The 26,219-nt window shown below is 34.0% G+C and overlaps 1 protein-coding gene across 1 annotated transcript; it reads left to right on the forward strand.

Annotated features, from left to right (window-relative positions):
* The first annotated feature begins 5,616 nt into the window (after positions 1-5,616).
* Positions 5,617-25,484, forward strand: LOC126781309 (protein Wnt-1). The gene is made up of 4 exons (XM_050506237.1): positions 5,617-5,749; positions 13,721-13,983; positions 21,569-21,867; positions 22,729-25,484. The coding sequence occupies exons 1-4, from the start codon at positions 5,661-5,663 to the stop codon at positions 23,251-23,253; spliced, it is 1,176 nt and encodes a 391-aa protein (XP_050362194.1). The 5' UTR covers positions 5,617-5,660; the 3' UTR covers positions 23,254-25,484.
* Positions 25,485-26,219: the final 735 nt, after the last annotated feature.

Here is a 26,219-nt window from a genome sequence, read left to right on the forward strand (position 1 = left end):
TTATTGTTTAAATTTAAAATAATCAGTTTGTTTATTATTTTAGCTACAGAATAGGATTTGCCTCCATTATGGAAAAGTCACTGTAGCTATTGCTAACATTCCCTTTTATCATGATTTATACTGTATGTATGTTCAAATTTATTTACTTAATTATATTATATTATTTATAGGATATAAGAAAACAGTACAAATTATTTTTTTAAGGATTACTATAAATTTTAGAAATACTTTTCATATACTTAACAATAATTATTGCTAATAATTGACGCTATTCGGAAGTCCATAACAAATTTCTTGAATGGTTCTTAATACATTCCAAATTATAACTTATTACCAAAACTTTAAAACAACTTTTTCCTTAACACACTTCAGGTTTCCTGAGATAATGACCGGTTTTTCTAACAAAGTCCTTATTCCTTCAAAAGTCGATTTCATGGTGTCTTTGCAAGGGACATGGTAAAGTGTGACATTGAATGAAGCATAGAAAAACCAATAATGGACTTTAACCAACGTGATAAGCTTCATATTGCAGTGTCGCTTATTAAATTACAAAAACAAATAGATACCTTTAATTAGTAACACTTCTGTTTCAATGAATGGATGGATTTGACCAGTTAAAGTCGAACTTTTGTCAATGAAAAATATGAGGATGAAAAACTTAGTATGAGCTTGGGTAACTATGGTTTGTTTCTTAGGGATATATTATTGTAATGTAGGTTCATTTCTAGAATATTTAACAATACCTATTGTAAATTACTGTTAAATTGTTCCTACTGTTTAATATTGTGTTGCAATAATCTATTGCAATAATCTATTGATAAGTTAACAGTTGGAACTTAAATTTACTAGCCCATAAAATAATGATAACCACCAATTTTATCCTAAATCGCTACTCGAGTTTCTGAGATTTCATGTAACAACAATGACCAAACAAATGACCTATAATAAAGTAGTCTTATGAAGTACAGCTTTATTTAAAAAAAATACATGATACCTATATTTTATTGGTTAGGTAAACCTATTATGTGTTCCAGGGCGTGTTCTGCGTGATGCCCTGGAACACCTAGGAGGGAGGCTTCGGGAACTGTTTGACGAGTGTCTCTCCAGTGGGCAGTTTCCGAAGCTGTGGAAGGAAGGAAAGTTGATCAAGTTGCCGGAGGAGGGGCGCCCACTAAGCTCTTCTTCGGCATACAGGCCAATTGTGCTGCTGAATGAGACGGGCAAACTCTTCGAGACGATTGTCGCTGCCCGTCTTGTTCAGCACTTCGAGGAGATGGGACCGGGTCTCTCAGAGGCTCAGTTCGGGTTCAGGGCGGGTCGATCAACTATCGAAGCCCTGAACACCCTGAAGACCCGGACCATAGTGGCCCGAGGGGACGTGGTCCTGGCGGTATCGCTGGACGTGGCGAACGCCTTCAATAGTCTTCCTTTCGGGACAATAAGGGAGGCGCTTCGATATCACAGGGTGCCTACCTATCTCAAAAGGCTGTTGGGGGCATACCTCCCAGGATCGGGTGGTGCTCTGGGAGGGGGGCGATGGGCGACTTGTCCGGCTTCGAGTAGGCTGTGGCGTTCCACAGGGGTCGTTTCTCGACCCAATCCTGTGGAACGTTGGCTTTGACTGGCTCCTGTGGGCACCCGTTCTTCCCGGGATGGGGGTGTTGTGCTACGCGGACGACACCCTCATCACGGCGACGGGACATACCTTTCAGGAGGCGGTCCGCCTGGCTGAGGTCGGAGTGTCGCTCAAGATGGATCGCATCAGGATACTGGGCTTGAGGGTCTCTGTAATAAAAACGGAGGCCCTCCTATTCCACGGTCCACGTCAGGGTCCCCCTCGAGGAGCGTCTATCACAGTCCAGGGGACGGTGATTAAGGTGCAGGCTCAGATGAGGTATCTGGGCCTGATTCTGGATGGAAGATGGAGCTTCGGGCAGCATTTTGTCCAACTCAGCCCGCAGCTCATCAACGCCGCTGCCGCCTTGGGCCGCCTTCTACCCAACGTAGGAGGGCCGGAAACACCTTGCCGGCGATTATACGCTGGTATGGTGTGCTCCATGGCGCTGTACGGTGCACCCATCTGGGTGGACGCTCTCACTGCTAGTAACAAGGCTCTTCTTCGGAGACCACAGAGAGTCATAGCGGTAAGAGCGATACGTGGTTACCGTACAGTGTCGTGGACGGCAGCGACACTTCTCGCGAGCGATCCGCCTTAGGAACTTCAGGCAGAGGTGCTTGCGAAAGTGTACCGGTTCCGGGTGGAAACAATGTCGAGCAGCGACCGTCCAGGATAGGCGGAGACCTCTCGCTGCTGAGCGTGATAAACGCCATGATCGGTAGGGAGAGGTGCTGGAAGGAGATGGTCTTTTTCTGCGAAAACGTCATGTCGCAGAAGGAGACCGCGGAGCACGAGCGTGAGAACAGTGCTTCCGCTGACCCGCTTCGCCGAAGAAGACCGGGGAGAAGACGTCGGCACTATGCAAACCTTCTCCGCCCGTCGTAAGGGTCGCCAGGGCTAGGGGGTGTCTATACCCCGAGAACCCCTTAGAATTTGGAGGCCTGCAGAGGCGGGCCTACCGTCGGGACGTCACGGTAATATGCGCAAGCGATCCCGTGGCGTCCCCCGAAAAGACGGTGTGGGTACCGCTGGTTTTTTTAATGGGTATTCCGGCGCCTTCAGCGTCGGCGAGCCCCACATACCCCGCCACTTCATGTGGGGAAAACGCGTAAATGCGTTTTTCAAGCGAAAAAAAAAACTATTATGTACAATCTATACCAGGTGTCTCCGGATGAAGCAATTAGTTGTGGACGCAAGCGTATGACATCTGCTGGTAGAATAGAACGCCTTACACGAATATTCAATTAACCGTGACAGAACTTTGTCATGTGAACAGCATATGTGTGCGCACGCGCCATTTTTTATATTATACACTTAAGATTACCCATAAGAAACTGTTTATAACATGTAACATCTGTTTTAATAAAAAAAATAAAAAAATATATATAATATTATATTAAGTAGATTAATCGAGCTTCGCTTAGCTCTGATACCAAATAATTTGGCTTTGTTTTTGTGATAAATTGCTTTTATCTCAAGACTCTTATTATACCTTATACAAAATTTGAGCAAAACGTTACAGCCGTTTTCGAGATGCACGAATTACACATACATTTAATATTATACCTAAGATATGTTTCAATATAAGGTAAATAAACTGATTCAAATGAAAATATGCTTTAATATAGAACCTAAATTAAGTTCATTAACCCTAAAGATTTAAACGTTATCAATAATTGTGTCGTGATTCTATGTCACAGATTTGTTGTAAAATATAAAACTTTTCAATCTCATAATCAGAAAATTCTTGGCAAAATGTAGTGAAATTAACATTTTCGATTAAATTGACTGTCGAAGCTATATACGGACATTTTAATAACATATATTTAGTCTTTATTATTATGATGTTACGTTTCACAATTGCATGTTATTTTCAACTTGATGTGATTATGTAATTGTTACTATTAAAAGAGACCGCACGCGTTGATGTCTTTATAAGCAGAGGGCTTAAGTGTAGAAAGACATTGCTTAATTTTGATACATTGAAAAAAGTTTTGATAATATACCGGTTTTATAGAATTTCTTGTTTCAATTAATGTTGATAAAATAATTATCTTAATTATTACAATTTAAGTTTTATTTATTTAAGTAAGTATATATTAAAATAAATAATTTAGCGAAAACTATCAATAATTACTTAAATAGGTGGTTAAGTATACGTACACCTACATTAAAACATGTATTTGATAATTATAAAGAGTTTTCAAGTCGCGTTTAACAGTTTTTATCGTCGATTGAAAACTATTGTAAATTTTTTATTTGTGATTGTTTTTATTATTACAATAAGTTTTTTTCTTATCAGCATTTTTGTTTCTTGTTACAATTGCGTATTGAATTATAATAAAAATAAAAATTACAATATTCAATCAGTACACGTGGTCGCGAACTGCGGCGAGCTACCGACTCAGCGATTGGTCGCCTCCGACCCTCCCACTGCGCGCGCGCATGATTCACGCGCCCGGCCCAATACAATATCACTATTGACACCGCGAGAAAGCAAATAATCACAGTATTTATCATTTATTAAGCGCTTAATATATCAAGCGAATTATAATTTTAACACATATTAACGAAAGTGTATTATTGTGTAGCAAATAAATTTATGTTGTAACGTAAGAAAAATGTTAAAAGGAAATTATAATACTAATTATTATTATTTTTCAGATAACATTATTCAATATTACATATCCAATTAAAGAATAATAAGAATATGTACATACTTATGTACTTTTCGACATATACTTTAATATTAATGTAGTTGGATACTGAATATCTGAGTAAATAATTTCATGCTATAAAAATAACCTATGTTTTTGTTAAATAATGTACTCTGTATGCATTAACAATATTCCTGAATTTTTTTTTTATTTTTCTTAAAACACATTAAGATAAGAGCACAATGACCTTTATCCTTCTTTCAGGAATACAAAGACTGACAATACATTTACCTATATAGTACCCTATTTGCTAAGTAAACTTCTTTGTTAATATTGTTTAAAACATTTTATTATTCAGTTTGCAATAAATTCATTATTTTATGACTTTTAAGACAAGACAAGGTTAAATGATGCTGAAAATGTTTAATGTTCAAGTAAGGTAATAATATTAATTGTCTATTTGTATGTGAAAAATACAGGCTCATTTCAATATCTATAAAAACATTATGATTAATAATATATGTTGCTTTTATATACCCAAAGAGCAATTTCAAATATCTTCTAAATATTAGATTATGACATTGTATGAACTTTGAAGGCTAAGAGATAATAACTTAAGATGGACTAATCAAACCAGAATTGTAAGATATAATCATATTATTTTGTTTTACTTAATTATTGTAATTGAATGGATGCAATATTTATTACAGAGTGTAGTTAGTAGGTGTAATCCTAAGTATGTTTTCACTCATTACAACCTGTTTTATTAATACATTTAATTCGTTTTTTAAATTATATTTAACTTTAGAACATAATGATGAGTTGAAAGACACAAAGTTGATCCTTAAATATATAAAGAATTATGTTAGCTTAGAGCTTCCTTGGAACTTGCTTTATACCAAAGTTTATCAATATCAGTTCAATGGCTTAGCCATGAAAGCGTAACAGATAGACAGACAGGCAGGAGGTAATTTCGCATTTATAATATTAGTATATAATAGTATCAACGTACATATGCTAAGTTATAAAAAAAATTGAAACAAAAGTCTGAAAAGAGAATCTAATGGATTTTAATTGATAGTTTGTGGTGTTACACTTATTATCAAATATATAATATATTATTTGATAATAAGTGTAACACCACAAACGACACCGAAATATAATTAGACATTTGAATCAAAATTAAAAAAAAAAAACAATCCGTGACAATTCATTATCTAATTGTATGATAATAAAAAAAAAACACGAACAAGAAATCGGGCGGGCAAGCGCAGGTAAAACCTCCCTCCAACCGACTCCGCCTCGGCGGTCGTGCCAGCCGTCGTCAGAGTGTATCGTGCAGTGACCGATCGCGCTCATGCGATCTTGCGGGTCCGCCCATCGCAATGAAGTGGCTGTGTTTGTTAGTGCTGTTAATGTGTGTGAGGTGCGAAGCTGCCAGCAAGCCAAGGAGAGGACGAGGCAGCTTATGGTGGTAAGCATACTTTACTTATACAAATTATCATAACATTATTTCAACAACTTACTTTCTATTAAGACAGGTTTGTTAAAAACTCATTAGCTTCGATCTATGTTCGTGACAAAAATATATTGGTTTCATACTATAATTACGAAGTAAACTGAACGAAATCATGCTAAATTGTTCAGATGAAAACTACTATAACAAAATTTTAGTATTTATAATTGTCAATTATAATATATTTGTTGTGTATTCCATGCGAGTTGACATTGTCGATCAGTCGGAACATTATCTGTATGGGAGGACATAATTAGCGAATCGTTAAAAAACGCGTAAACACACGCGCGCGATATTGCTAATGGTGCTGTTAAACTTAATGCGTCCTAAAACTTGCGTCTTACGATCATTATTTGAATTATTGCGCTATAAATAATGGTATGTCGGATTTGTTTCAGAAAACGTCCTGATTTACGCAAATTACTACGGATTTACAAAGTTATTTAATGTTCTTTTTGTAGTAAATTATTAATTTTATTTTAAACGTCAAATTTATTAATATATTTTATGTTAAATGCTTAATATATATTTTTTTTACGTATTCGTCGATTCAAAAATAAAAATGACATGAGAGAAATAGTTACAAAAACTACTGTCACTAGAACTAAGCTGACGTGCGTTACGGATGACAAAACTTTATTTGCACTCACTATCGCCCGGCTCCTGGTATGTGACAACCCTAATCCCCGCAGTATAGAGTTCACGGTCTATTAGAATTATACATTGATTTTTAATTTCTTAATTCTAATAAAAATATAATATAATATTTTTTTTTTATCATTATAAAAAAAATTAAAATAATATTGTATTATTTATTATTTTAAATATGTGTTGTATTCTCAAATTGACGATCAAAGCAAATTTGTCTCACATTTACTTGGTTCATATATTTTCGTGTTTATTGCTTTGTTTTATATGAAAATATATTTTTATTAACAACTTTAAAATATTTATTATAACATAAAACATTTCACCGTGTAGAATTGAGGTTGCAGATAATGTAAATTTAATTTGTTCCAAATCTTTACCAGATACTTATAATTAATTATAAAACATCTTAAATGTTTATCGTTAAATAAATTAAAAATAATATATGTCGAATTATTTTAAAATTTTAATAAATAAATACCGACGGAAGACTTTTGTCTTAAGAAATCATATATATGCATTTAATTAGATACTACACAAAAACTATTAATGTTAATACTTAAATACCTTCTCCTCAAAAAGAGGAGAGGAGGCCTTTAGCCCAGCAGTGGGACACTCACAGGCTGTTACTTAAATATAATAAAACACGACTTAAAACACCATGTTTTTGTACCATTTGTATAATAAATAGAATAAACCTTAACTCACTCTATTCTTAAAAAACAATTAATATGAAATAATATTCATAAAATAATGCATTTTATATATTAATACTAATATAGTTTAAGATTAAAACAGTAGGTGGCCGTCGGTAATCCATAATCAATCAACGCGACCGCCTATCTATTCTCCGATAATGATTAATTGAGTATTAAGAGTTTTGAATTTATTAATAATGATATACAACAAATATATAATAATTATTATATATTGTGTCAATACACAAATAATATAAATTAATTTGTAATAAAGTATAATTTCTGTTATAACTATTTTATTAATGATCAAGATTAATCATAAATTAGTTAGGGACATTGTTATGACTATAATTAAATTAACTAAGAGTATAGGCTAGCCTACTATAGTAATATATTTATTTATTTATTTATTTAGTGTACAGGAAACAAACAGTGAAATAATTACAATAAAATAAAAAATATAAAACAATTCTTAAACCAAAACAGTTTCCATTTATAAATTAACCATAAGTAATTACAAAACAAGACATTTTTTATATTTAATAAGTGCATGAAATTATATAATTCATTTATATAATTCAATTTATTTGAATTGATATACAATAAAGGTAAATTATATTACAGTCAGTACTAATAATAATAATGTCCTCCAGACCGATTTCAGTTACGGCGGCCAATCTCAAGAGAGATTAACCAACTACGCAGGAGATATTATAATGCACAAGTTTGTGCGCAAACACAGGTGCATTGTCTCTTCCCTCACTCTCATAATCCGATGGGACGGCAATCCAACAAGACCGGAAAGAGTTCACATCCAGGACCAATGGCTTTACGTGCTTTCCGAGGCACGGGAGTGTACACACTTCCAACTTCCAGATTCCGGGATGCTATTAAGAATTTTCTGAAAAAAACCCAATAATTTTTATTGGCCCAACCTGGGAATTGTACCCAGGACCTCCAGGTCTACGGCCTTATATCAAGCCACTAGACCAACGAGGCAGACAAAAGTGAAGTCAGTACTACGAACCGAAATATTACTACAATGTTACTACAATATTTTCTCACACTATATTATATATTTATTATCAACATAAACATATGTTGGTATGTTGTATGAAGGGTAGTTATATGTTAATAGGTAGTTTCGCATTAATAAAAATCAACGTCTATATATTTTAACATTAAATTATATTGAATTGTGATAATATTTTTTTTGTGTTTAAGCTTCTGCCCCTTCTAAAACTTTTAAGTAGTATAAAAGTAACTTATCACTTACTATCAGTGAGATACAGCAGCGCGTGCGCATTGCATTAAATAAATATTGCTCGTTTGTTTGTTTAATCAACTAATTAGTATAATACTTCTTTTCATACATTTTTTTCTTTACATAAGAATAGACTTTTTAGTCTTAATATTATTTATTTCATTTTATTTTTTTTTTATTTACCGTCTGGTAAATTTTTGAGCTTAAATTGTTAAAAACATAAATATAATATATTGAAAGTTTATTTGTTTCGTAAAAATATATGAATATTTATTTATAGCTACTTCTTAAGATACAATCGAGGATTTCACTTTTCGCACACTTTTAACAGGGAAAATTTTGTGTTTGTGTGAGTAACACCCACTCAGAAATCTTTCTACCAAAATGGTATTACTATGTTTATTAAAGAAAGAGTAATATTATTGTTTATTGTCAAGTTTCATTATAACATATAAATATCATTAGGTAATTGAATTTCTAAAATGATATAATTCGATAATTTTTTTTTTTTTTATAGAATAGGAAGGCGGACGAGCATATGGGCCACCTGATGGTAAGTGGTCACCAACGCTCTTAGACATTAGCATTGTAAGAAATGTCAACCATCGCTTACATATCCAATGCGCCACCAACCTTGGGAACTAAGATTTTATGTCCCTTGTGCCTGTAATTACACTGGCTCACTCACCCTTCAAACCGGAACACAACAATACCAAGTATTGCTGTTTTGCGGTAGAATATCTGATGAGTGGGTGGTACCTACCCAGACGAGCTTGCACAAAGCCCTACCACCAGTAAGTAAGTATAATATTTATGTATGACAAAGTTATTCTTATATTTGATGATAGTTCCATTTTCAATTTCAATCTTAACATAGGACCACAGGATCTGCAGATTTATACCTAACCTAGTCGCTGGTGTAGTTATTTTTTTATTAAATTTAAAATAAGAAGTCTGATAAAGCGCATCACCGCCTATAGCCAAAGCCACCAAGTATCTGTATACAAGTCACAAAGTATATTTACATGTATATTTATATAAAAAGATAGATATCATAATAAAATTTTATTATTATCTATTTGCTCTTTGTCGTTATATCATATCTTTGTTTAATATTTAAACTTAGTCTCAGTAAAAGAATAAAAAGCTTTTTTCACGGCAACACATGGCAGATCAAATAAAATATACCAAAAAAAAAATCACCACACCTTAACTAATTGTTATTCATCACACGTCTCACATATTGCATTACGTTGAAAATTGCGTGCTGGCGTCATGATATCACTGATAACGAAGTACCATCTTAGCGAGAGCCCAGCTTAAATACATCTTAGGACGAATTAAACAAAAAAAATTAAACGTTAAAAAATATATCACAATTTTTAAATTTCGAATATCTCCATAAACGGAGATTTGTTCTTATATTCTACGATTTTAAATACTTTTTTCATTGGTCTAGTGATTTCCTTATAGACTAGATTTCGAGGTCCTATTTCAATAAAGTTATTGGGATATTCGTTTGTTTCCGGCAGCAGCTTGGAGGTAATTAGTGTTATTATTATTTAATTATTACATTTGTTTTAGACTATAAAAAAATAACAATTTGAACTTTATATTGTAATTATTCTTCATAGTTTCTTAAAAGAAAACATTATTCGAACTCTTATTTGAGGGTCATTCTTTATTGGTTGAACATAAGCGATATTTTGACGCCTCGTAAGAAACTAACAAATTAAATATTAAAAGCCTTATTCGTATGCTGGGTGAGTACGAATCTCGTGGCCACCTACGCTTAAGGAGAAACTATCACCATTATTTAATTAGAAGTTGTATCGGTAATTTTTTTTAAATAAAAAAAATCATTCAATAAAAATAGGTTTATAATAAGTTAAATTTACCAGGTTTCATTTATTCTAATTTAAATTTAAATTAACCAGGTTTCATTTATTCTAATTTTTTTTTTTCTATACGAAACTATTAATTGTCATCGGTATTAAAATTTTGAAAGATGAAATGAAATAAAAGCTTATAAAATCACATTATAGTATAAATATTTATATTTACTGATGGTAGGGCTTTGTGCAAGCTCGTCTGGGCAGGTACCACCCACTCATCAGATACTACCAAAACAGCAGTACTTGATATTGTTGTGTATTGTGTTTCGGTATGAAGGATGAGTGAGCCAGTGTTATTACAGGCACAAGGGACATAACATCTTAGTTCCCAAGGTTGGTGGCTCATTGGCGATGTAAACGATGGTTAACATTTCTTACAATGCTAATGTCGATGCGCGTTGGGGTCCACTTACCATTAAGTGGCCCATATGCTCGTCCGCCTATACTATAAAAAAATATAATTTAGCTTATTATATGTAATATTATTTTAAGCTTAATTATAATTCAATTATTAATTTTTATACATAATTTTATTTTCTCAGTATGATTACACATTACATATTATAGTTATTATTATATGTCTATTAAAACGTCATTAAGGATTACGTACAACGTTTATGAGCTCCAATTAAACATTAAAGGTTCCGAATATCGTTAAATGAAAGATAAACTTAATTACTGGAAAGATATTTAGCATGAAAACTAAATGCGACAGACGTAAGGAAATGCAGAAAACACATACAACTGATGAGAGATTTTGTGCGTATAATAACTGTTTATACTAAGATTATTTTAATTGTATCTAATTCCTTTTTTGTCATGTTCAAAATAACAAGTTATTTTAATTAGGTCCTTAATAGTAAGCTCAGTAAGAAACTAAATGAATACATAATCGAATCAAGAGTTAATGTCATTAAAACAATCTAAAATTCTAAGCTATTAATTTTAATTAAATTACAAAAAATACTGTAATAGCTTATAATAGAAACACAATAGAATAACAAATACATAAAGATCCTACCGCAGATTCTATTGACATTCGTTTTAATTCAATACATAATAATGTAAGTAAAGATTATAAAAATAGTTACATTGGTCTAATCATAACAATAAATATAGATATATATAGATATATGTTACGTAAGCGTTCACTTCGCTTCCTGTTAAACACATTTAACAAACCATGAGTCCAACCCAACATGCCAGTAATGAAATACTGACCTTCGTGTTTTAGGTATAACTAGATCACCGTGGCTCACCGATGAACAAATATTTTTGATGTAATAAAATAATCACAGTCTAGTTGACGAACTTAATTATAGACGTGTTTCGACACAAACAAAATGTAATGTAAAAAACACGATTATTTATAATATAATATAATAGCTCATACAAATAGGAGAACTCTTTAACAGTAAAGAGGATGGTCGATAAACGGTTCATTCGAGTTAGGTTATATGGTAGGAAGTCCGTACGATTTTATTAATACTGTCAAGTCTACTACAGAAATATTACATTATCTATTGAATGATTATATCATTAGAATTCACTGTCTTAAATATAATTATTAATAATTGAAATTATCCAATTTTTTAATTTCGTTGAATATAAATATTTATAATCGATTTGTGCATATAAAAATTAAAAGTTGATTTTGTAGAATTTTATTTATATAAGTCATCAGTTTATAGTTGAACAAAAACTGTTGTAGTTTCTTCGATTCGGATCCAAAATTTGGATTATGGTCTTATAAACAGCTCAAATGTATACATATAAAATTATATGTGTGTAAGATCGATTTAACGAAAATCTTCGCTAATAATTATAAAAAGCCTAACCACAACCAAGCGAAACCAAGAGTAACATCTAGTGTAAACCTCATATTCATTTGAGAAACCCATATCACATAACATCACAAAGTTAATTGATAATTAAGCGGGTCTTACTTTCGTTAGTGTGAACGTCTTCGAAAAGCAAAACGTCTCGAGAAAAGACAATATTTGTCATTTTGACACATTCACACAGTCTTTATCGCTGTCCAAATATTGCGCTTGCTCGTGAAAGCTATTCATTATTTTTCCTTTGGTCCTCGTGTCTTGTTTGGTTTCCTACCAACGTGACAAGTGTAACTTAACAGACACAAATATGGCTATTCTTTGCATTGTTTCTACTAATTAAATTAACAAGTGTCAAATGTGACCTGTATTTAAAATTAGAAGAAATGGTATTTTCATTCACCGTTGCAGTTAATTGGTTTTGTTTCTGTTTAAATTAATGTGCAACCTGAATAATTGTTTGATACTGTTCTATTTGTAAATATATTATCGGTCCTTCTCAAGTATTTTGATATAATATTATGACGTCACTTTTTGTCCATGTCGGTCAGCCTCAAAGTATGTAAACTAAAACACACCATAGTTTTAAGAGCACGAACAAACGTCGCAGCATCTCCATGTATTTTCGAAGGAAATGAGAATTTCCGACGAACACGTTCATATTTACGTAACACTTGACTACAAAGAAAGGTAAATAGAGAAGTAATACGATTTCCAGCTCTCAGAGCATCGCTTTTTGTGGGCCCTGTCGTTTATTATGTAACTTATCTTTCATACCATACAGTTTTAAATCGATTACGGGTTAAACATCTCATGGTACTAAACAAAAGAGTTTATTTTGAGACATCTTCGCGAGCAATGTACGTGGTTTTGGTCGACTCGGTTTCGGAGCGAGTCGCTTTGGGTATGCACACAATAGGTGAGCCGTAGCAGTTCCGAGGCCGTGTCAACAGGCCGGGATGTCGATCGCTCTCGTCTCGTGTTTACTCACTCAGCCCTCGAGGATTAATGCGCGACGCAAATATTTATCTAAACGTCTGCAGATTGACAGTTCGGTCGTCAATTGTTTGTTGTCTTTACCGTCCCAAATGAGCATTTCATTTCGAGTTGCACCCATTGCCTTAAGTGGCGTTCGGGATGTTTGTTTTATTTTTTCCGAAGTTCTCAGGGTCCGTTCGTTGATGTTTGGCATTGTCTTTCGCGATGTGATAAAGGTAATTTTAACAAGTAGGTAAACAGGTAACAAGTAGGTATTGAAGGTGCTTTTTATCTGGCTCAAAGTTTGAGGATTGTATTTCCTTATTATTATTTTCATACCCTTGTCACCTACTTAAAAAAATGTATAATATGTTTGTTATTAAATCTAAATCATTATTCCAATATGATTGACAATAATTATGGCTATAATATTTATTAATGGCGGTGTGTCGAGGATCGAATCAATAATGCAAAATGAACCCCTTCAGCCAAAATTCTAAATCTCTAATCAGTAACTTGATATAAAATTATAAATTTATTTTATTTATCCACCACCTTTGATTATCTTACACAATATAATATTAACATTACATTCAATCTGTTCTCACCAGGGGCATTGCAAAAGCTGGCGAACCAAACAACCTATCCCCGGTATCACCGGGCGTGCTATACATGGACCCAGGAGTTCATGCAACGTTGAGGAGGAAGCAGCGACGCTTAGCACGAGAGAACCCTGGCGTGCTGGCAGCCGTAGCCAAGGGTGCCAACATGGCAGTGGCAGAATGCCAACATCAATTCAAATATAGAAGATGGAACTGTTCCACGAGAAACTTTATACGGGGGAAAAACCTATTTGGAAAAATTGTTGACAGAGGTTAGTTTTAATTTAATTTATAGCTTAAATAAACATTCGGCGAATGATTTCTTAGTTCATTTGCAAGCGTCGTTATATGTCACTGTTCAATTGTATCAAATGTTATTCAATGTAAATGTATGTATGTTGTATCAATGTAATTGTACTTCAATTGTATGGATATTTTAAATATCAGAAATATCTTATATACGAATGGAGTAGTTAACAGAAATTAGTGCCTACATAACAGCAATAGGAGGAGATGTTTGCCCACTGCTGGTAAAGAGAAGGTTAATATGTAATTAAATATATTTAGTACTCTATAAATAAATGTTAGTCTTTAAAAATATTTATAGCACGAACTATTGGTAATGACATAAAAAATAAAAGTAAAACACAGTTAACGATGTAGTCAAAAGAATTCATATAAGATGCTTTTAATTTGATAATAATGTATTCAGAATATTGCGTGTTGCCTTTACCTACTGCAGAGCGTATTGCCTCAATAAACATAAAATTTTAGTTTTATAAATTGTTTATTATGGATTTAATTAAGAATAAATTTTGATAAAGACTGACAAGTTAATGCCTCAGCCACGATTATCCTTTTGGCAAAGTTGAAAAAAAAACAAAATGCTTAAATAGTGAATATGAGAACACGCGTCATCCGTTTGTCTCAATTTTGTCCCAAAAAAAACATAACATTATAAAGAACTTAAGAAGATAATCTCTAAATACCCATCGAGGATACCAAGGAAACAGATTACAAGGCATTGAGACGTTTAAGCGATATTTAAAACACAAGATTGAAATTTTCATTTCAATATGGAATTCGCATTTAAAAAAAGTTGGATATAAAAAGATTTTTAGACTTCAAGCCCTTACCCAATTTGAGTTACAAAGAGTGGCTACAAATTAAGTGATATCTTTACTTGGCAACCCTTTTAAGAGATGTTATCTGTATTCACCGGGAGGGTAGCGCGCCAGGGGCACCTATAAAGGGCTCATCAAGATAAAGCATCCTGGATCAATTACATGCGACCGAGTGACGTTCCCAATCCCGTTTGTCGATGGCCCTTTTATTCATCTTATTACGAATTCATTTCAACTACCCACGATTTAGTTTCGAACGGAAGGCGACAGTTTCAATATCGATCGGATATTTTGACTTTAGAATAGAAATCTTTATTATCTGTAAATTAATTCGCTCCGATGGATTTGAATAAATAAAAAGAAAACAATGTTCTATTTTTAAAAATATCTGCTCGAAATAGTATCGATTCCGTTAAGTTGACGTGAATGAAGATATTATCGATGTTAAGATAAAGATCAGCGAATACGATTTCAATGTAAACATGTAAACGATAATTTCTAGAAAAAGTATCGGCCTGTAACTGGCGAACATGCCGTATTGGGTAGGAGGCTATAATAAAGAGGCGAGATTAAATTTATAAAAGGTGCACTTACGAAAATTAAAATGTTATAACAAGGTTCTTTTCGTTTTTAAATTACATATGCAATATTTTATAGACTTTATTATTATTACCACAAGGTCTACAATAGATTGCACTTCACTATCGCGACTGTACCATTTATTTTTGCTCTCCAAATCAGGGCTGCCCTATCTCCGGTGTCCGATTTCGATGCTTTGTGCGCGATATGCCTTATTATGAGCCTGCAAACTGCGAACATCTGGTCCGTACTTCACATTATTCGCTATTAGCAAAAAAAGAAGTCGTATTGTAAATCAAAACTATCTCGACTTTTTATAACAAACCAAAACAAATACGATTGAGATCGAACGTAACATTTTTGTTGGACCAAAATAGAATTGGAATAAAAGCTTTCCTTCAGGGGTCAGGCAGCATTGAGGGGTTATCTTGAAAATTAAAAGCGTTCGCCATGATATCTCTGTCTAATTCGATCTCATTTCGAACTCGACGATATTGTTTTATATATGTCCGACTGTACGTGCGTGTGCCACGGTTATTGACCCCTTGCTTCTTACGTTAATGAAACGCGCAAACGCTTTCTGTAAATGATGTCTCTATTAACTTGCACTTTAACTCAGTTAAGAAACCATTTTAAAATGATATTTTAAAATATTGAAAAAATAAACACATTTTTGTAAAGTAAACATAATGGGAATATATTTTATTTTTAATATCGGACAACTTGATATAATTATTAAAACAAAATAAGTTGTTATACAAATATGCAAAACACGCCAAACATGACCGAATTAAGCAAATCATTAGTATTGTTACGATCTTCAAACAATATATTGAGAGGACGAGGGCAAAGGAAGGTCACTCCAAATTAAAGGTATTACGACATATATTTTTCGTAATCACCAAAAGATAAGATGGACATCATTATAATTTATTCATTAAAGGTAAATTGGTAACAAATCGCAATTAAATTTATATGTTTACATAACATTATTTTTTATCGAAAAAAAAAACGTGTTCCACGTCACTAGCCGGCGGCGCATAGACGAACGAGCCAGCGCCTTCAATGAACCTGTCCATTCACTAAATCAATGAGAATCATTTTAGAGTCGAGCGATTAGCTCCATCTTATTTATGTAAGTAGAATAATGTAAATTGCTGAGACAGATCCAATTAAAGCGATAAAGTTCATTAATGCGAGACCGACAATTACTCGGCATTTTATTTTTTCTAGTTAAGCAAGAGAACAACGGGGCCGGCAATAAAATAATTATACCCTGACAGTAACCGAAACGCCTAGAGCAAATATAAATATTGATACTTTATTCCGACACAATCTATTCACAAAGATTGTTCAACGTTTTTCTAAATTAAAAGTCAGATATAGCACTGCGGACCACCGTCGTAATAATTTCCATCTATAAAAAGAGCAAAAGGCGATACATAATTTATGTTATATGCGTGTGCGTTTAGAGCATATTACTTTATTAAGGGCAGGCAGGGCGGGCGAATCGCGCGAGCCCATATTACAGACCGGCCGCAAATATCTGCCGATAAACTTTTTTAATACATTGCAATTACGTTCATTTGAGAAACGCATAAAAACGGACAAGCGATCGCGGCGGGAGCCCTATAGAACGGAACTCATTAAGAAAAAAAATCGTAAATATGATTTCGAATCGCTGCAACTCATCGAATACCTAAATCTTTGAATAGGGTTTGCTCGCCATAATTACAGTTTTGACATACAAAGCCCCCCCGGATGGAACACGAATAATTACTAATATACACGTCGACACGCCATTGACGAGTTGACGCGACATCTTCATCTCATTGTGGTGTAAACCTCAAGGATCGTATTAACACAAATGATGACAACGGGACAATGGTACGATCTTTATAGAACGGCTCATTGTTGACCTGAGAATAGAAAAATATATGGACCGGATTCCCGCGGCGAGGCCTCCTGCGGCGTGGTTTGGCGATGAGCATGCGACTGATCGTACACGCTCCACGGAAGCCACGTTTACACCTATCGCAGCGTCTAATGGCAGGTAACTCGGCCAATAAAACGACCTTTCTCAAAATATTTCCTGTTTTGAAGGTTTCGTATGTAGCCCCCGAGATTCCATCGTCGTGGGTGGATAAAAAATATAAAACGATCGGCACCGAAAATAAAACGGATATAAAATGCCCTCGACGAAATATTTAATGCTCAATTAGATAATCGTTTTGTGTTTGTGAAGTTTGAACTGTGTTCAAGTTATAGCAGCTCACGACATTAAAAAAGGATCGAATGAATTTTATATGCCCTAAAACTCATATGAATATCATTTATACAAGACACTCTATATTAAGGATTGTTTTATTATTTATTATACACAGTTAATATAAATCTCGAAAGAAATTATTTAAGTGTTTTTTTTTCTTAGTTTGAAAACAAATGTCTTTGTCCTTTATGAATGGGAGTTGAAACGGTGGATGGTAGCGAGTGGTAGCCCCAAGCGCTTTGTGCCACTCACAATGAGTGATATATGAGCGACGTAATTTTGAATTGTCGCAGCGAAGTCTCGAGCTGAGGATTCAATGTGAAATTATCACCCTTACATGGCATAACGAAAATGAATTATTGCTTTTATGGCCCTTTCTCGCTTCGGCCTCACAGCAAAAGTGATTGTCCTCAAACATTCGTATTCTATTTTACTTAACAAATTGAGTCAAGTGCATTCGATTATATTAAGCGACGTCTATTTATTTAGATAGATACACATCAATGATTTACTAATATACTATTAAATTGTCGTTAAGCTCTGTAAAACACTTATAAATGACTTCGAATCAGTAGACGCCCGTCCTTAATAGGCCCCGTCTAAACCGGCCAAACACCGAATTATAAAACAGGTGATTTATGGTTGTTTTGAGTAATTACATCTCATCAAATTTGAATAATGCGAGTTGCCATAAATAATAAGATACACGAGGCGCGACGCGCGAAATCGTCATAAGTCAATCTTTCAAATTAATCTCTCGGAAACACCTCGGCTTGATGACTTAATGCGGACGGGAACATATTTAATTAGTGCATTAATTTCGAATTATTTAATGGTTTTCTCTGTGAGGCCAGGTGTTCATCAAATGTCAACAGTGATTAAGTTTTATTTTACGGAGCGGCCGTGCGATCGTCTATAGGATTTACGAGTTTTTGACTTTTATAAATTCTCAACGCCTCGCCTTAACTGCCAATCCGACGGGATGAAATTATCGCTCGGCGCTCGACTGCTCGCGTTGTAAACCGACTTCGGGACCATTTATTATCCACACAGATAATCCACCGACAGCACTTTATTATCAGTTATAATAATAATTTACTTTTATAGATTCACATTACTCATGTTTGTTCTTATTTGACTGTAGTTTGATGCGCTTGAACTGCCTTAATAAAATAATAGCGCGCCGTAATTATAAACGCTTTATATCAGACGATCTATGGGACTGTGATTCTAATCGTTATTTGTATTAGGGGCTTATGCGTAGCCGGTGTCAGATTAACGTTGTTTGGGTAGTTAATTAAGTCCATAGAAGGAATTTAAATTTTATTTAATGCCGTGACTAATGTGGCCCCACGAATGGAACAACTTTGCATCTGTCATAATTTTTCTACGTCGCGATTTATTCGCAAATCGCGACAATCCTCTTTGTTATCCGAGGAAATCGATGGCCGGCCACGGCAACAAAATAAATTATTGAATTATTTATAAATACATAAATATTTCGTCTCATATTAGACCAGAACAAAGAATCACCACACGAGCATGTCAAACGAGTTAGATTCGGTCGTGAATCACTTGTACAGAAGTTTATAAATATATCGAACCAATTAAAAATGATATTTCGGTTGCTGTTTATATTCTTAATTGATGAGATAATAATTCTGTTATGTAATAGCGGAGATAAAGTAAAAGTAGCTAAAATCTCAGCAGGCGTACAGCCGCTTGAAGCCAGATGTCGACAAATCGACACTCATGGATATCTAAGCGTTATAAAGACGCGTAGAAACCCCAGCACGTGAGGTGCCACCTGGCTGGCGGCGGCACCCCGGGGTCAGACCTCTGACTCACTCATACGAAATATACACAGTATCACTTGCTTACTATTTAATATAAATAGTAAGCGAAATAAATTGAACTAATTATAATACATAATTCGTTTTTACTTTATTTATAAATACGATTAGAGTTCGGAATAATTTATTTATATGTGTCAAATATAATTGACCTACACCTATTTTTTGTGACGAGTAATCTCTTTCCAACTCATTACGAATGATGAATACTTCAGAGCGGATTGTATTCGTAACAGTTGAATTAATTTCCCCCGAGCATTGAATGATGGCGAAATTGACATTAAAATTCCGGGACGAACGTCTCAAGTAATTGCTGAATAAAATACTTTTGTGTAACATCCCAAAGCGAAACACAAAAAGTGAGTCGGCTACGGCGGTATGCGCTGACCGTAATTTATATCGGTGCACGATGACAACTCAATAAAAAAATGATTTCATTTGCTTATTGAGTCCTTAATAACGATGGCTTGGTCCGGGACCGTTCCATACATTATTATTTTAAATAATATTAAATTAAATTTTCTTGTTATTTTTAATTCTTGCGTTTTTGCAATCAGTACATATTGCTTGTATGTGACTTGTTAGCCCACCTAAGAAGCTGCATGGATTTGGGCAATAAGCTATTTAAACATTTTAATGATACAATATTTAAAATTTAAAAAATAAATAAATTGTGGCCTCCGACAAATTATTGCGTGAAAAAAAAACAGTTCATATTTTAATTATGATTAAGGTAAATGGCCAGCCATCGAACTACTTTCGGTTTTAAACTCCGTGGAATTTAATTATAACCTTGAAACGGCGAGAGTCGATGACTCAGGAATACATATCATAGTCAATTTATTAATATTAATTCCACCTGTAAATAAAAATATCACATAGATTACATTATTTACTTACTCGAACTATATGTAAATTAAAAATATTAAGTGATAATAAAAATTTATTTAATTATTATTGAATTTATTTTAAACGATTTAATTGAAATAGTAAAATTATAATAGGACTGTTTTTATCGATAGTTATCGTTAAGATCACTTGGACATCGATATTAAAGAGATTCGTTGCGCGCGCCACTACAACTTGTAATGATCAAATTTATAATCTCCCGGGTAGGTAAGAGGCACTTCTTTTATTTTCAATCGACGAGATATACCCTCTCTCTTTTAATTGTATTTTATGAGTATTTGATTCTAATGCCGGGCCATTAATTATTTATAGTATTCGATACGGGATGAGAAAATCGATTTATGTATTCGTTTGAGAGATGAATGTATGCATCGATCCTTTTGTGGTTCAGTTCATTCGATAATTATTCAGGATTACGTTATGACTAAGTCAATATCCATCAAGTTTCATATCGTCACTAATTGATATTAACTTGACGCTTCATAAATACCTAATGTTTATAATATTAAGTATTTTTAACGTTCGTGTTAAACAATCTAGAAATAATGAAATATTAATCGAATATAGTTCTTTTATTTAATTTTTTCTTTTGAATGTGTCGAGCTGATAGCTAGTATATTTTTGATAAATAATTATTACCATTATTAATGAACACATGAAAACATATATTTTTTGTGTAGACACCTAACATCACGTTTTTTCACGTTAGCCCTAAGCCATAATAAAATTTGATTAAAATATGGGCATCTCTGTTGCTGGCACGCATTAATTATGTGAATATCAAACATGCCTATACTAAAATGCCATAAACCGAGTATTATTATTACAAAAACAACAATATTAAGCCAGAAGCGAGGTCCGATACCTGCCTTTATAAGTTTATAGCTGTCTATTATCACGATACTCTGCGAAACTGTCTTAATATAAAATATGGCTTTCCAAACAAAGAACACTAATTGTAATGGCATATTAAATGCCAAATTTTTCAATATAGGATCCGTGTTAATATCGATCGAATATTTACGGATGCAATATAATTTTATTTTTAATTCATCATCTTTTTTTAACCATATATCTTTGAATTAGGAATTGTTTTAATATTTTTCAATTTGTTTTGACGCAGGTTGTCGTGAGACAGCATTTATATATGCGATCACGAGCGCCGGTGTAACGCATGCAGTGTCCCGCGCGTGCGCAGAGGGCTCGATCGAGTCTTGCACGTGCGACTATTCGCATGTCGATCGAGCGCCGCATCGCACCCGCGCCGCCGCCGCAGCCAACGTACGCGTCTGGAAGTGGGGTGGCTGCAGTGACAACATTGGTTTTGGATTTAGATTTAGTAGGGAATTCGTCGACACAGGAGAAAGGGGCAAAACTGTCAGAGAAAAAATGAACTTGCATAATAACGAGGCCGGCAGAATGGTAAGTTGATAATATGAACAACCATACGTCAGTGATCCGTCCAATCGACACTTAAGGTAGCTCATATACAACCATTAAACAAAACAATTCGAGTGGCTGTCGAGAGACATGTCATCGCTTCGTGTTTACATTAACATTACGGGTGACGATCGATTGTCAGCCACTTGACGTGTCGCTTAAGTCTAAAATTAATTATGCGTCAAGCGGCTCGGCCCATCGCACGAGGACTGCGCAACAGGCACCCATTCGTTGCGCTCACACATCTCCCTCCCACCGCACACCCACATTTGCATACCCACTGTCCGTACCATCCTAAAATCATCAAAAAGGGACGTCGAGCGTCTCGAGCCACCCAAACACTTCATTAACCGACGCGCTTAATTCCTGTCACGACAAACACCCTGGGTGTCCGTCTGATGAATATTCACAACATTCCATCAATTGTTTAACACATTAAGACACTAGACTGTACAATGCACCCTCCCATCTACATGATAATAAAATATACGTCGACAATTTTCTACGAAGCGTATACACTTGGAGGATAGGAAAATATTTACTGTCTCCGTCCTCGCGTCATTTATCTACCTTCTCAGAATGATGAATGTATCCAGAGCATGATTTATGATCGGTCCAAACGCGGTGACGACCGGCCCACCTCCTCACGATTTGTAACAATTTGCTCGATCGTAAGATTCGATCGATGAAGTGTGCTATAGATATCATCGATCACCAGCATCGGCGCTTATCGGAGGAATTTAAAGATATTTGGACATCATTATAGACCCCCTCACACGATTGAATAAATTAAGAGATTCGATGTTTTCTTGACATATTATTAATCATTTCATTTGTCCACAGCACGTACAAATGGAGATGCGCCAGGAATGCAAGTGTCACGGTATGTCTGGATCCTGCACCGTTAAGACTTGTTGGATGAGACTACCCAGTTTTCGCTCGGTGGGTGATGCGTTGAAAGATCGCTTCGATGGAGCATCGCGGGTTAAGCCTAATACAGAAATCGAAACGCCTATACAGCGAAACGACGCAACGCGTCAAAGAATTCCGAGAAGAGATCGGTACCGATTCCAGCTTCGACCACACAATCCCGATCATAAAACACCAGGGTCAAAAGATCTAGTTTACCTTGAATCATCACCGGGTTTTTGTGAGAAGAACACGAGACTGGGCATTCCTGGCACGCACGGGCGTGCCTGCAACGACACAAGCATCGGCGTCGACGGCTGCGACCTTATGTGTTGCGGTCGAGGTTACCGGACCGAAACAATGCTTGTTGTGGAGCGCTGCAATTGCACCTTTCATTGGTGCTGTGAAGTAAAATGCAAACTGTGTCGCACAGAAAAAGTAGTTCACACCTGTTTATAGGCAAGCTAACGCTGATGATGCCTGCACGCACTTATATGTTCGACGAGAGGAAAATAGTGTCGGACTTGTGACTAGGACTTGAGTGTGGGTTTGAAAAAGTAAAATTATTCAGAGGCCGATAACAGTAATGTATATAATCGTTTTAGTTTCCCCTCTATTGAAGTCTTCGAAACCGATATCCATTTTGACTTATGTAAATAATGTCACTGTTTATTTCACTGTAACGCTTATAATTATTGATCCGCTGTGAAATTAAACTAAACGGCTACTTCATTTAATTAATTTGGTTATTAAGTGCGAACATGTGATCTAGTAGAGTTATTTTTTGTGAACGCCGTCGTCGGGACACTAATGAGACCAGTTTGTCGACGCTTTATTCCTGTCAGCTTGTCATCCCGCATTCTCTATCGAAATTGGACTTGTTGGTTTCCTGACGCGGTCAAGTGTATGAATTATTAATATTATGTAACGCGCTTATCAACGTGACTCCTCACCCGGGCGACTGAAATATCAGACTACTTTTAATGATATTTAAATAATATCATTATAAAGTTAAAAAATATTATTATATTATTTTAATGAAGCCATACATGCTTCTCATATTGATTCAATTTCTATTTTATGGACGTCAGCGTCGGGTGCACGGTCGCATTAACTGTTGTAAGAGCCGAGAGCGAAATTATCTTGTAATTATAATTTTATATGAATTATTTGTGTGGTTAATGGAATATGTGACTTAATTGCATTTGCATAAAGCGTCTTCTTGGGTGTTCGCTCTTAAAGGTTGCATTTGAGCCTTATCAGTGAATAAGTAGCGCCATCGTAAAAGTGTCCCACATTACGAGATAAACGCTCTCGAGAATTTTAATTAAATATTAAATGAATTAAATAATCAGTATTATACGTATATTATTGTATGCGTGCTGCGTCCGATATTCCGAGATAATGTTGCACGTAAGCCCGATTGACACTTGTTATACATTTTAAACGCTCGTTCGTGCTTTTAAATTGTCCAATATTTATTAAGCATGTTCAAAAAAAATGTCTTCGCTTTTTATATATTTTTAATTAGTGGAGATATCGCAAACTGTTGATTCCGGCTGTTTATATTCATACCGATATCAAATATTAACGTTATTAGCTTTACAAATTGTTACCTCTCATTTTACTGACGGTATAAAAAACTCGATATTTTATACAATTAAATATATTTTGTATTAGACTGATGTTCGACAGTTTGCTAATAATAAGGTGGAAGCTTTATTAATTATAATTATTTGTATCAACGTGAATGATGTTTCATATGTGATATAAAAATAGTTTAAAAATAGATATTGTTAAATTTAGTCATTCACCGAGCTTCTATATGTATAATAAGATACGGAGATAAATACGCTAATACATAATATACTTTTAAGCTATTTATTAAAATGTATACTACTATTTCATTTTACTTTAAACCGTGTTCAATTTGAAGTGAAATGAAATATTCGTTTTAATAATCTCGTGTTAAAAATAATGGTAATTAGATAATGATTGCTACACGTATCACAGGATCTTGTTGTCGTCAGAGAAAATTGTTCGTGGACATGAAAATTTAAAAAAAAAAATGTTAATGCATGCTTCTTGTATGATGAACGGCGATAATAAGCTATTACTTAATCTGTGATATGAATTTTTATACTATTCTGTGTAACATATTTAGTACATGTTTTAATCAGCTCCTGTCAGTAGTTATCTATTTTAAAGACTGAAGATTTTTTTTTTAATTCACACATTTGTATTATCCGTAGTCAGAATATTGATTTTAAATTTTAATTTTAAATCGAATGTAATAAAATCGATTTTAATAATATTTTATTCGTTTCGTATCCGAAATTTAATCTGTACCATTGATCTTTTATCGATGACAGTTAATCCCGAGTTTTAATATGTTTCCTTGCCCTAATCAATTTGCCAGTGTAAAAAATGCGCATGTAAATATTATTTTTAGTAGGGTATTTTTTTTTAAGTTATTTATGTGAATTTAGTATTTTACTGTTAATATTAGATAACAATACGATTTAAATCAGCTGAACGTGTCTGAATCTCAACTACCATTATTGTATATTGAATTTACCTATTTGAAAATATTTCGTCCAGTGACCACTCTTTTGGGGTTGACGTATTATTGTAATGATATTGGTTGTACATTAGTATCTATAAATGATTAAAATATTGATTAATTGTTACTGAAAATACATAATTGATCAATCAATGGTTTTTTTTATTACATTACCCACATTTTTAAATTTAAATCGATAATTTCCAGTTTTAAGACTAGTAGTTAGTACTGAACGCTCATTGGTCCCTTATCGCGTCATCAGCTGCCATCGACCAATCAGAACTCCGATTACAGTTAAATTAAAAAAAATTACATTGAGCCGCGTTCCAGAAACTAGGGGTAAATCTGATTGATAACTAAAAATAACTAACAAAACTAAACAAAGAATAGAATTTGAATGATGCTTGATTAATTATTTTAAAATAAATCGAGTCTTCTAATTGAGAATATTGAATAAAAGAAAAATAATTATAATTTTACTTTATAAGGTACCTTTATCTTATATTCATTTTAATTACTCCACTTTATCAAAAAGTCGAGACATCTACTTTTTATCGCACGCACATTTAAGAGACGGTATCAGCTAAGCCTTTCAATTCTCAAATATAATCCATATCTATATTTTTATCAGCACAAGTGTATTAACCACACAATGGCGTTGACTTTATATTCGCACAATTTTTTTATATTTTCATACGATAGGGTAAATTACAATTTTATTATTTGACTATTGTTATCCAGTGTTTGAAATTCGAGCATAATCAATATTGAAAATTTGAGGTGAACAAAATATAAATTTGCATATTAAGAACATTTTTTTTCTTCTCTTGTATTCAATTTTTTAAGCACTAAATAACAAAAA

Source organism: Nymphalis io, chromosome 3, assembly GCF_905147045.1.
Source record: "Nymphalis io chromosome 3, ilAglIoxx1.1, whole genome shotgun sequence".
NCBI classification, from domain to species: domain Eukaryota; kingdom Metazoa; phylum Arthropoda; class Insecta; order Lepidoptera; family Nymphalidae; genus Nymphalis; species Nymphalis io.